Source organism: Conger conger, chromosome 11 (genome assembly GCF_963514075.1).
Source record: "Conger conger chromosome 11, fConCon1.1, whole genome shotgun sequence".
Classification (NCBI taxonomy): Eukaryota; Metazoa; Chordata; class Actinopteri; order Anguilliformes; family Congridae; genus Conger; species Conger conger.
The window spans coordinates 10,408,808-10,420,899 of NC_083770.1; the positions used below are offsets into that span (position 1 = coordinate 10,408,808).

General features: G+C 45.0%; 1 protein-coding gene across 7 annotated transcripts in view; it reads left to right on the top strand.

The window, feature by feature from the left end:
* LOC133140094 (transducin-like enhancer protein 1) overlaps positions 1-11,299 on the top strand; it is a 35,999-nt gene extending 24,700 nt beyond the window's left edge. For all 7 annotated transcript variants that reach the window (XM_061259658.1, XM_061259660.1, XM_061259661.1 and 4 more), the window contains exons 16-21: positions 1,514-1,763; positions 3,231-3,478; positions 3,618-3,765; positions 6,210-6,360; positions 8,901-8,977; positions 10,635-11,299. In XM_061259658.1, the coding sequence (XP_061115642.1) occupies positions 1,514-1,763; positions 3,231-3,478; positions 3,618-3,765; positions 6,210-6,360; positions 8,901-8,977; positions 10,635-10,742 (982 nt within the window). In that variant the 3' untranslated portion in view covers positions 10,743-11,299. The remainder of the gene's footprint in view (positions 1-1,513; positions 1,764-3,230; positions 3,479-3,617; positions 3,766-6,209; positions 6,361-8,900; positions 8,978-10,634) is intronic.
* Positions 11,300-12,092: the final 793 nt, after the last annotated feature.

Genomic DNA, 12,092 nt, shown 5'->3' on the forward strand with positions numbered 1-12,092 from the left:
ACCAAACGCACACACTACGCCAAACACCCCACACACACTACACCAAACACACCCCCACACACACACTGCACCAAACACACATACACACACTACACCAAACACCCCACACACACTACACCAAACACACCCCCACACACACACTACACCAAATACCCCACACACACTACACCAAACACAAACACACACACATATACACACTACGCCAGACATACCCCCACACACACACTGCACCAAACACACATACATACACTACACCAAACGCACACACTACGCCAAACACCCCACACACACTACACCAAACACACCCCCACACACACACTGCACCAAACACACATACACACACTACACCAAACGCACACACTACGCCAAACACCCCACACACACTACACCAAACATACCCCCACACACACACTGCACCAAACACACATACACACACTACACCAAACGCACACACTACGCCAAACACCCCACACACACTACACCAAACATACCCCCACACACACACTACACCAAACGCACACTCTACGCCAAACACCCCACACACACTACACCAAACATACCCCCACACACACACTGCACCAAATACACATACACACACTACACCAAATGTACACACTACGCCAAACATACCCTGCACACACACACAGACAGCACGCCAAACACACCACACACACACGCACACACCCAACAAGCACACACAAAAACATACACGCACACCGACACACACATGCATGCACACACAAAAAACACACGCACACAGGCGGACACACACACACACACACACACACAGGCAGGCAGGCAGGCACATGCACACTCACACACAGGCTGGCGCACATGCACACACACACACGCACACACACCCATACAACAGGCCACTTTTTGAGTTTATGTGGAGAGACTGCTGAAAAGTGCAGTGACAGTAGAAATGTGTCTGATTAAGTTTAGAGTGTTTTTGAGGAGATGTGCATTTTACTGCAGTTTACAGTGCCATGAAAAAGTATTTGGCCCCTTCCTGATATCTTCTGTTATTGCACATTCTTCGTTCTGAATGGAACCCAGTAGAGATGGCAGGACCCGGAACGAGCTGCTCAGACTCAGGAAACTCTTCAGAGAACACTGAGCCCCTCCACTGTGGTTAAAGACCGATTTGGTGGGGTTTGGTTGCAATTCCTATGACTAAAGGTGGTGCAACCAGTTATTAAGTTAAAGGGGGCAATTACTTTTCCACAAAGGTGATTTGGGTGTTTGATAGCTTTTTCATTAATTACATGAAAAAATGAAAAATAATTTAAGAAATGTGTTTTGGGTTTACTCGGCTTCCCTTTGTCTAATAGTACATTTTGTCTAAAGATCTGAGACTATTCAGTGTAACTAATATGTGGCAATAAGAGGGGAAATCAGAAAGGGGGCAAATAATTTTTCATCAGTCTGTACCAGTGGCTCTTACAGGAGTCTTTGAGATGTTTTATATCTCCTCTTCCTCTCCTCCCTGACCCTCCTCTTCCTCGCGTAGGGCGTACTCCTTCCACGTGAGCGCAGACGGGCAGATGCAGCCGGTGCCCTTCCCTCCGGACGCTCTGATTGGCCCGGGGATCCCGCGCCACGCCCGGCAGATCAACACGCTGAGCCACGGGGAGGTGGTGTGCGCCGTCACCATCAGCAACCCCACCCGCCACGTCTACACCGGGGGCAAGGGCTGCGTCAAAGTGTGGGACATCAGTCACCCTGGCAACAAGAGCCCCGTGTCCCAGCTCGACTGCCTGGTGAGAGAACCTGCTCTCTCTCTCTCTCTCTCTCTCTCTCTCACTCTCTCCCTCTATCTCCCTCTCTCTCTCTCACCCTGTCCCTCTATCTCTCTCTCCCTCTCTTTCTTTCTCTTTCTTTCCCTTCGCTCTATCTCTTTTCTCCCTCTCCCCTCTTCTTTCTCACCCTCTCTCTCTTTCTCACTATCTCTCCCCCTTGCTCTCAATTCAAGTTGCTTTATTGGTATGACAAAGTACTACATTTTTTGCCATTGCCAAAGCATGCAAAAATATTTCTAACACTGAACATCAAAGACTACAAAAAAATAAAAACGAAATTCCCTTCCTGGAGATTGAGAAATACAAATGGAAAAAAAGTATGCAAGGAAAATCTGTATAAGTGATGGTAATAATAAGAATAATAATAATAATAGTAATGATGCTGATGATAATGACATATAATCATATAATGCAAGAGAGCTCACTATTGCTCTCAATCTCTTGCTCTCTCCTTTCTTCGTTGTGTTGTTGTGTGTTTTGTTGTTTGTTGTGTTCTTATGCTTTGCTTTGTCTTGGCTACTTGTTTTTATTTGTAAGTTAGTGGTTTCTGGTTTTGTTTGTTCTGCATGAAATGGGCAATTTTTGGACAGAAAATGACTTCTTACATGATAAAAAATATTAATGCATATTATCATAGCACCCAATTGGCTGAGGGAAAGGACCAAAAAATAATTTAAAAAATATTGTTGAGCCAGAAAACATGTGACTAATAACTTGCGTTATGGATGTGACACAAAAAGACAGGTATTTTGGGGAGACTATCCACTTTCTAAAAACTGTGAATTTGAAAATCTAATGCAGAACGTTTGACATTGATGTAATGTCGGAGGCTTGGCTGAAGATAAAAATAGCAACTTTGATAATATTTATATCTCCGTCTTGATTTTTATGAGGCAGTAACAGCGGCATTATGGATGTGACACGTCTGAAATGCACATTGGTTGACAATCTATTTCCCGATCAAATTTTATCATTACACATTTTTGTCATCTGAAATGGTTCTGAATGTATATTTTGACATGGAGAGAACCATTTGAAATGTTTTTGAATGTTTTCAAGATGGCTGCCAAATAGCTTTGATTTCAGTGGTAATGGGACTAATAAATCAATTCTTAAGCATTTTCCAGTTGTTTTCCAGCCTACACTTGATCAGATTTCAAAATGGTTACAATGGACTGTTTGGGACATAATATGTTGAATTGGGAAGTGAGTGAGTTTATACTCTCATGCTCAGGTTGACATTACTGTGGAGTAGGCCAAATGGCCTGTGATGTTTAGTTGCCGTGTCACAATAAAGGTCTCTTGCCCTCTCTCGCTCTTGCTTGCTCTCACTCTGTCTCTCTCTCACTCTATCAATCTCTCTTTCTCTCTCTCTCACACACACACACACACACTCACAGTGGTCTAACTCCACCTTTCTCTCCACAGAACAGGGATAACTACATCCGCTCCTGCAAGCTCCTCCCGGACGGCTGCACTCTAATCGTGGGGGGGGAGGCCAGCACGCTGTCCATCTGGGACCTGGCCGCCCCCACCCCCCGGATCAAGGCGGAGCTCACCTCCTCCGCCCCCGCCTGCTACGCCCTCGCCATCAGCCCCGACTCCAAGGTCTGCTTCTCCTGCTGCAGCGACGGCAACATCGCCGTGTGGGACCTGCACAACCAGACGCTGGTCAGGTGAGGACCGACTGAGCGCGCTCAGGAAACCTGCTCTCATGTGGATTTCCCTTATTAGATCAGCAGGGCTAGGTTTATTGATTTGTGTGTGTGTGTGTGTGTGTGTGTGTGTGTGTGTGTGTGTGTGTGCGTGTTGCAGGCAGTTCCAGGGTCACACGGATGGGGCCAGCTGTATTGATATTTCTAATGACGGCACTAAGCTGTGGACGGGAGGTCTGGACAACACTGTGAGGTCCTGGGACCTGCGAGAGGGTCGGCAGCTCCAACAGCATGACTTCACCTCTCAGGTAGAGCCCCCACCTGTGTACCTACACCCACCCTACACCCAACAGCTAGAGCCTACACCCACCTGTACACACCTACAGTTAGGTCCGGAAATATTTGGACAGTGACACAATTTTCATAATTTTGGCCCTGTACGCTACCACAATGGATTTGAAATTAAATAATCGAGATGCAATTGAAGTGCAGCCTTTCAGCTTTAATTTGAGGGTATTTACATCAAAATTGAAGGAAGGGTTTAGGAATTGCAACAATTTTCATACATAGTCCCCTCATTTCAAGGGACCTAAAGTAATTGGACAAATGAATATAATCATAAATAAAATGTTCATTCTTAATACTTTGTTGAGAATCCTTTGCAGGCGATGACTGCCTGAAGTCTGGAACCCATGGACATCACCAAACTTTGGGTTTCCTCCTTTGTGATGCTTTGCCAGGCCTTGACTGCAGCTGTCTTCAGTTGTTGTTTGTTTGCAGGTCTTTCTGTCTTAGGTTTTGTCTTAAGCAAGTGGAATGCATGCTCAATCGGATTGAGATCAGGTGATTGACTCGGCCATTGTAGAATATTCCACTTCTTTAAAAACTCCTCGGTTGCTTTCGCAGTATGTTTTGGGTCATTGTCCATCTGTACTGTGAAGCCCTGTCCAATCGACTTGGCTGAATTTGGCTGAATGTGAGCAGACAGAATGTTCTTATAGACTTCAGAATTCATGCGGCTGCTTCCGTCTTCTGTCATATCATTAATAAACACTAGTGACCCAGTGCCATTGGAAGCCATGCATGCCCATGCCATCACACTGCCTCCACCATGTTTTACTGATGATGTGGTGTGCTTCGGATCATGAGCCGTTCCAAGCCTTCTCCATACTTTTCTCTTCCCATCATTCTGGTACAGGTTGATCTTAGTTTCATCTGTCCAAAGAATGCTGTTTAGATGTGTTCTGGCAAACTCTAATCTGGCCTTTCTATTCTTGTGGCTTATGAATGGTTTGCACCTTGTGGTGAACCCTCTGTATTTGCTCTCGTGAAGTCTTCTCTTTATGGTAGACTTGGATAATGATACGCCTACTTCCTGGAGAGTCTTCTTCACTTCACTAGATGTTGTGAAAGGGTTCTTCTTTACCATGGATAGGATCCTGCGATCATCAACCGCTGTTGTCTTCCGTGGACTTCCGGGCCTTTTTGTGTTGCCGAGTTCACCAGTGCATTCCTTTTTTCTCAGAACTGTTGATTTGGCCACTCCTGATGTTTCTGCTATCTCTCTGATGGATTTGTTTATTTTTTCGCAGCCTAAGAATGGCCTGTTTCACTTGCATTGAGAGCTCCTTTAACCGCATGTTGTGGATTCACAGCAACAGCTTCCAAATGAAAATGCCACACCTGAAATCAACTCCAGACCTTTTACCTGCTTAATTGATGATGAAATAACAAGGGAATAGCCCACACCTGCTCATGAAACAGCTTTTGAGTCAATTGTCCAATTACTTTAGGTCCCTTGAAATGAGGGGACTATGTATGAAAATTGCTGCAATTCCTAAACCCTTCCTCCAATTGTGATGTAAATACCCTCAAATTAAAGCTGAATGTCTGCACTTCAATTGCATCTCGATTATTTAATTTCAAATCCATTGCGGTAACGTACAGGGCCAAAATTATGAAAATTGTGTCACTGTCCAAATATTTCCGGACCTAACTATATCCACTCTATACCCAACAGCAACACCTGCCCTATAGCCAACAGCTAGAGCCTACACCCACCTGTGCACACCTATATCCACTCTATACGCAACAGCTACACCCACCCTACACCCAACAGCTAGAGTCTACACCCACCTGTGTACCTACACCCACCCTACACCCAACAGTGAGAGCCCCCACCCACTTGTGCACACCTATATCCACTCTATACCCAACAGCTACACCCACCCTACACCCAACAGCTAGAGCCCCCACCCACCTGTGCACCTACACCCACCCTACACCCAACAGCTAGAGCCTGATGGTGTCTCACTGCTTGTGAGCCCTGCTGGTTGAGGAAGTGTCTGCTGTCTGTGGAGCTGCATGTTAAGCGTGCTCCTCAAACTCACGAGTGAGCCCAGCTTGTGAACTGCATTGTGATGAGAAGCAGCAGGTGACATCACACGCTCCACTGGAGAGCGCATGCTTGTATGCACTCCTCCAGATTGATAAGGGAGGTTGCAACACCCCCCCCCCCCCCCACACACACACCCATGGACTCACACCCTGCCTATAAAATATGCATTTTTCATGCTAATTTTGATCATTTCCTACATTTGCATTAAAAATCTCAACTGTGAATAAGTTTTATCGTGAACAGTAAAATGGATTGCCCTCAGGGGTACTGTGGAACAGCTGTGTATATGTATGTGTTTCTGTAAAGACCCCAGTTCTGCTCTGTGTTTTAAAGGCAGCATTTCTCCTCTCTCAGATCTTCTCCCTGGGGTACTGTCCCACTGGAGAGTGGCTTGCTGTGGGAATGGAGAGCAGCAACGTGGAGGTTCTGCACGTCACCAAACCCGACAAGTACCAGCTACACCTGCACGAGAGCTGCGTTCTCTCCCTACAGTTTGCCTACTGTGGTAAGAGCCTGCTACTTACACTGGCCTACTGCTCACTCCACTGCTATACGAGGCCCTGCTGTCTGCTGCACATCTCTACTACATACTTACACTGGCCTACTGCTCACTCCACTGCTATACGAGGCCCTGCTGTGTGCTGCACTTCTCTACTACATACGTACACTGGCCTACTGCTCACTCCACTGCTATACGAGGCCCTGCTGTGTGCTGCACTTCTCTACTACATACTTACACTGGCCTACTGCTCACTCCACTGCTTCATGAGGCCCTGCTGTGTGCTGCACTTCTCTACTACATACTTACACTGGCCTACTGCTCACTCCACTGCTATACGAGGCCCTGCTGTGTGCTGCTCTTCTCTACTACATACCTACACTGGCCTACTGCTCACTCCACTGCTATACGAGGCCCTGCTGTGTGCTGCACTTCTCTACTACATATTTACACTGGCCTACTGCTCACTCCACTGCTATACGAGGCCCTGCTGTGTGCTGCACTTCTCTACTACATACTTACACTGGCCTACTGCTCACTCCACTGCTATACGAGGCCCTGCTGTGTGCTGCACTTCTCTACTACATACTTACACTGGCCTACTGCTCACTCCACTGCTATACGAGGCCCTGCTGTGTGCTGCACTTCTCTACTACATACTTACACTGGCCTACTGCTCACTCCACTGCTATACGAGGCCCTGCTGTGTGCTGCACTTCTCTACTACATACTTACACTGGCCTACTGCTCACTCCACTGCTTCATGAGGCCCTGCTGTGTGCTGCACTTCTCTACTACATACTTACACTGGCCTACTGCTCACTCCACTGCTATACGAGGCCCTGCTGTGTGCTGCTCTTCTCTACTACATACCTACACTGGCCTACTGCTCACTCCACTGCTATACGAGGCCCTGCTGTGTGCTGCACTTCTCTACTACATACTTACACTGGCCTACTGCTCACTCCACTGCTATACGAGGCCCTGCTGTGTGCTGCACTTCTCTACTACGTACTTACACTGGCCTACTGCTCACTCCACTGCTACACGAGGCCCTGCTGTGTGCTGCACTTCTCTACTACATACTTACACTGGCCTACTGCTCACTCCACTGCTATACAAGGCCCTGCTGTGTGCTGCACTTCTCTACTACATACTTACACTGGCCTACTGCTCACTCCACTGCTATACGAGGCCCTGCTGTGTGCTGCACTTCTCTACTACATACTTACACTGGCCTACTGCTCACTCCACTGCTATACGAGGCCCTGCTGTGTGCTGCACTTCTCTACTACATACTTACACTGGCCTACTGCTCACTCCACTGCTATACGAGGCCCTGCTGTGTGCTGCACTTCTCTACTACATATTTACACTGGCCTACTGCTCACTCCACTGCTATACGAGGCCCTGCTGTGTGCTGCACTTCTCTACTACATACTTACACTGGCCTACTGCTCACTCCACTGCTATACAAGGCCCTGCTGTGTGCTGCACTTCTCTACTACATACTTACACTGGCCTACTGCTCACTCCACTGCTATACGAGGCCCTGCTGTGTGCTGCACTTCTCTACTACATACAGCCGTGCTCCTCATCATTACTTCATATCAGCCTGAAATTAGCGCACATAATCGCACCTTTAGGGCTGTCCTTCATGTGCCCTTCTCTGTAAAGCTGTTTTAGCTGGTTTAGTTCTGTAGGTAAATGTCTATCTTGGTTCTGTTGGTAAATGTCTATCTTAGTTCTGTAGGTAAATTTCTATCTTAGTTCTGTTGGTAAATGTCTACCTTAGTTCTGTAGGTAAATTTCTATCTTAGTTCTGTTGGTAAATGTCTATACGAGGCCCTGCTGTGTGCAGCACTTCTCTACTACATACTTACACTGGCCTACTGCTCACTCCACTGCTACACGAGGCCCTGCTGTGTGCTGCACTTCTCTACTACATACTTACACTGGCCTACTGCTCACTCCACTGCTATACGAAGCCCTGCTGTGTGCTGCACTTCTCTACTACATACTTACACTGGCCTACTGCTCACTCCACTGCTATACGAGGCCCTGCTGTGTGCTGCACTTCTCTACTACATACTTACACTGGCCTACTGCTCACTCCACTGCTATACGAGGCCCTGCTGTGTGCTGCACTTCTCTACTACATACTTACACTGGCCTACTGCTCACTCCACTGCTATACGAGGCCCTGCTGTGTGCTGCACTTCTCTACTACATACAGCCGTGCTCCTCGTCATTACTTCATATCAGCCTGAAATTAGCGCACATAATCGCACCTTTAGGGCTGTCCTTCATGTGCCCTTCTCTGTAAAGCTGGTTTAGTTCTGTAGGTAAATGTCTATCTTGGTTCTGTTGGTAAATGTCTATCTTAGTTCTGTAGGTAAATTTCTATCTTAGTTCTGTTGGTAAATGTCTACCTTAGTTCTGCAGATAAATGTCTATCTTGGTTCTGTTGGTAAATGTCTATCTTAGTTCAGTAGGTAAATGCCTGTGTTAGTTCAGTAGGTAAAATGCATGTTTTTATGTTTCAGGTAAATGGTTTGTGAGCACTGGGAAGGACAACCTACTGAATGCCTGGAGAACACCTTATGGAGCCAGTATATTCCAGGTAGGAACAGATCACTATAGAGACAGTGTATTACAGGTAGAAACAGGTCACTATATGGTCAGTGTATTACAGGTAGGAACAGGTCACTATAGAGACAGTGTATTACAGGTAGAAACAGGTCACTATATGGTCAGTGTATTACAGGTAGGAACAGGTCACTAGAGACAGTGTATTACAGGTAGAAACAGGTCACTGTAGAGACAGTGTATTACAGGTAGAAACAGGTCACTATTTGGTCAGTGTATTACAGGTAGGAACAGGTCACTATAGTGACAGTGTATTACAGGTAGAAACAGGTCACTATATGGTCAGTGTATTACAGGTAGGAACAGGTCACTGTAGAGACAGTGTATTACAGGTAGAAACAGGTCACTGTAGAGACAGTGTATTACAGGTAGAAACAGGTCACTATATGGTCAGTGTATTACAGGTAGGAACAGGTCATTATAGAGACAGTGTATTACAGGTAGAAACAGGCCACTATATGGTCAGTGTATTACAGGTAGGAACAGGTCACTATAGAGACAGTGTATTACAGGTTTAAATGGGTTGCTGTAGAGAAAGTATATTCAATGTAAGAACAGGTTTCTGTGGAGACACTATATTCAATGTAAGAACAGGTTGCTATAGAGACAGTGTATTCAAGATAATTACAGGTTATGAAGAAGACTGTATATCCCAGGTGAGAACCAGGTTTCTGGAGACAGTGATAATCATAATGATAGGTGGTGTGTCAGAATTAGTTTCAGTTGTCAGGTTAAATTATCTTTTTTCTTAGAGTATTTCCAATGTCTTTGTATCTGTTCTTGGGGAAAATACATTCACTGTTTAATATAGCAAGCATTGTTAACAGTCTTGTGCTGTGTTTGGCGCTTAAACTTAAGAGTTACATTTATTTTCTAGTGGGATGTACAGTCAGGTCTAGAATTATTGCCACTCTTGATAAATGCGAATAATAAAGACTGTAGAAAACAACCCCCATTTTGGAAATATATTGTACTATTGAAATATATCATTTTCTCACGTGGCAAATACTGTTCTTTTTAAATGATTCAATGGAATCAAGCAAAATAGTTTTTAGTTTAGTGGTTTGAGAACCTTACAACATCTTTGACATCTTCAGTTTTGTTCTCGTGGACAACTCTCTTCAATTCAGGACACAGGTTTTTGACAGGGTTTAAGTTCAGAGACAGAGACAGTTTTGACAGAACCATGTGTTGATTTAGAGGGAAGTTGGTGCCATTGTCTTGTTGGAAGGTCCACTTAAGGCCAGCTCCCAGGTTTGTGGACATTGGCAGTCAGGTTTTTGGTGGAAATGTCCCTGTACTTGGTGTAAATATTTCTGCCATTGTTCCTTGCTTTATTTCTTGCTAGTCCTTGTATAGCACCCAGTTCTTAGTTCTTGATGCTTATATTTCTTGGTTGCTCTCAGTAAGGTTTTTTTTTGTGTGAGATGCTTCCATAAATCGTGTTATGTAGGTGGTATTTCATGATTGATTTTGAGACTTGGCATTCCCAAGGATGGCAATAATTCTGGACCTGACTGTGTGTGCTTCTTGTGAAGTTAAATATGTTTACAGGAGCATTGTTCCGGTGAATACTGAAGGAACTCTTCAGCCCTTTGATGTATCTGTCTGTGTTCTCTGCTTCCTCGCAGTCGAAGGAGTCTTCCTCGGTCCTGAGCTGTGACATCTCCGTGGATGACAAATACATCGTCACCGGCTCCGGGGACAAGAAGGCCACCGTGTACGAAGTTATCTACTGAATACCAAAGTCTTTTCTTTTATCAAATCTATTTTTTTACTCACATAAACTGAACTGAATTCGAGAACCTCCCAGAACTACAAATCCCACCTGTCAGCTGGGGGCGACTGACCCATCAGATCGGACCCAGGTGGCCTGGGGGGCGGAGCCTCTGCAGGGGGAGGTCAGCTGACGGGTAGCTGCACAGGTGGTTGAATATTGGGAGGAGTGTGAAGCGAAGTGGATTTCACGCTTTTATTTACCGGACGAAGAATGTGTGGCGTCTCAGTGACCTCAGCCCTTCCTGCTGTCACATTCCGCAACCCTTGACCCCTGAACTCTGACCTCTAGTGATGTCCTATCCACTTCTCTTTGATTATGCCACCTTGATATCTTTTTTTTGTGATGGTCAAGCTAATGTATAAATTGTATATATTTGGTTATTACAGTAAATTCTTTAGTAACAGCAATGTTTGGTATGTCTTTTTAAAAATAACATAGCAAGGATAACACTTGGTCTAAATACTGTCTAATATAATATGATGGATTCGTCTACACAATAAATGTTTTTTCTAACAATTTGTCTTTCTTGTTCTCAGATTTCTTAAGATAATATGAAAGTTTTTTTTACATACTGTGTATTAGCATATTGTGAAATAACATAGTGAAACATATCTTTTGATGTTACAGCATGATGACATATTCGTTTTGAGTGAATGGCTGCTCCAATCCACCCAGACAGTACCTCAGGAAAGCAGAGAGGGAAAGACTCGCTCACTGAGCAGAAATACTTAACACAAGACATTTCACCTGAGTGCAGAAGGCTGAGTTAGGGAGAGGAAGCACCTCTCACAATCTCTGCCCCCCTCGTCCCTGTAAAGCTGCTTCTGGGAACTCGGTTCTTAAGTTATTTCTCTCACAGTACAGAGTGCAGGGTCTGTATAACTGTATAACAGAGTGGCACAAGCTGTATAACTCCTTAAAATGAACTTTCACTGGGTTTGCCTCACCTAGCCCTCCACACCTCAGGGAGGCACACTGTATATTCACAAATGAGATTGTTTTGTGCTCATTTGTTTAAACTAGGGGTCACCCATCCTGTTCCTGGAGATCTACCTGTAGGTTTTCACTCCAACTATAACATAGCGTTCATTTTTCAAAAGCGAGGTAACTCAAGCTAATTGGTAAAATCAGGTGTGCCAAATTAGGGTTGTGGTGAAAATCTACAGGATGGTCGATCTCCTGGAACAGGCTTGGTGACTCCTGGTTTAAACCTTACTTTAAACCAAGTGTTTTGTCTTTGCTTTATATTTGACATATTTTAGTTTTGTATTTTACATTTTATTCATTAAACATCAGACAAGCTGCAGTA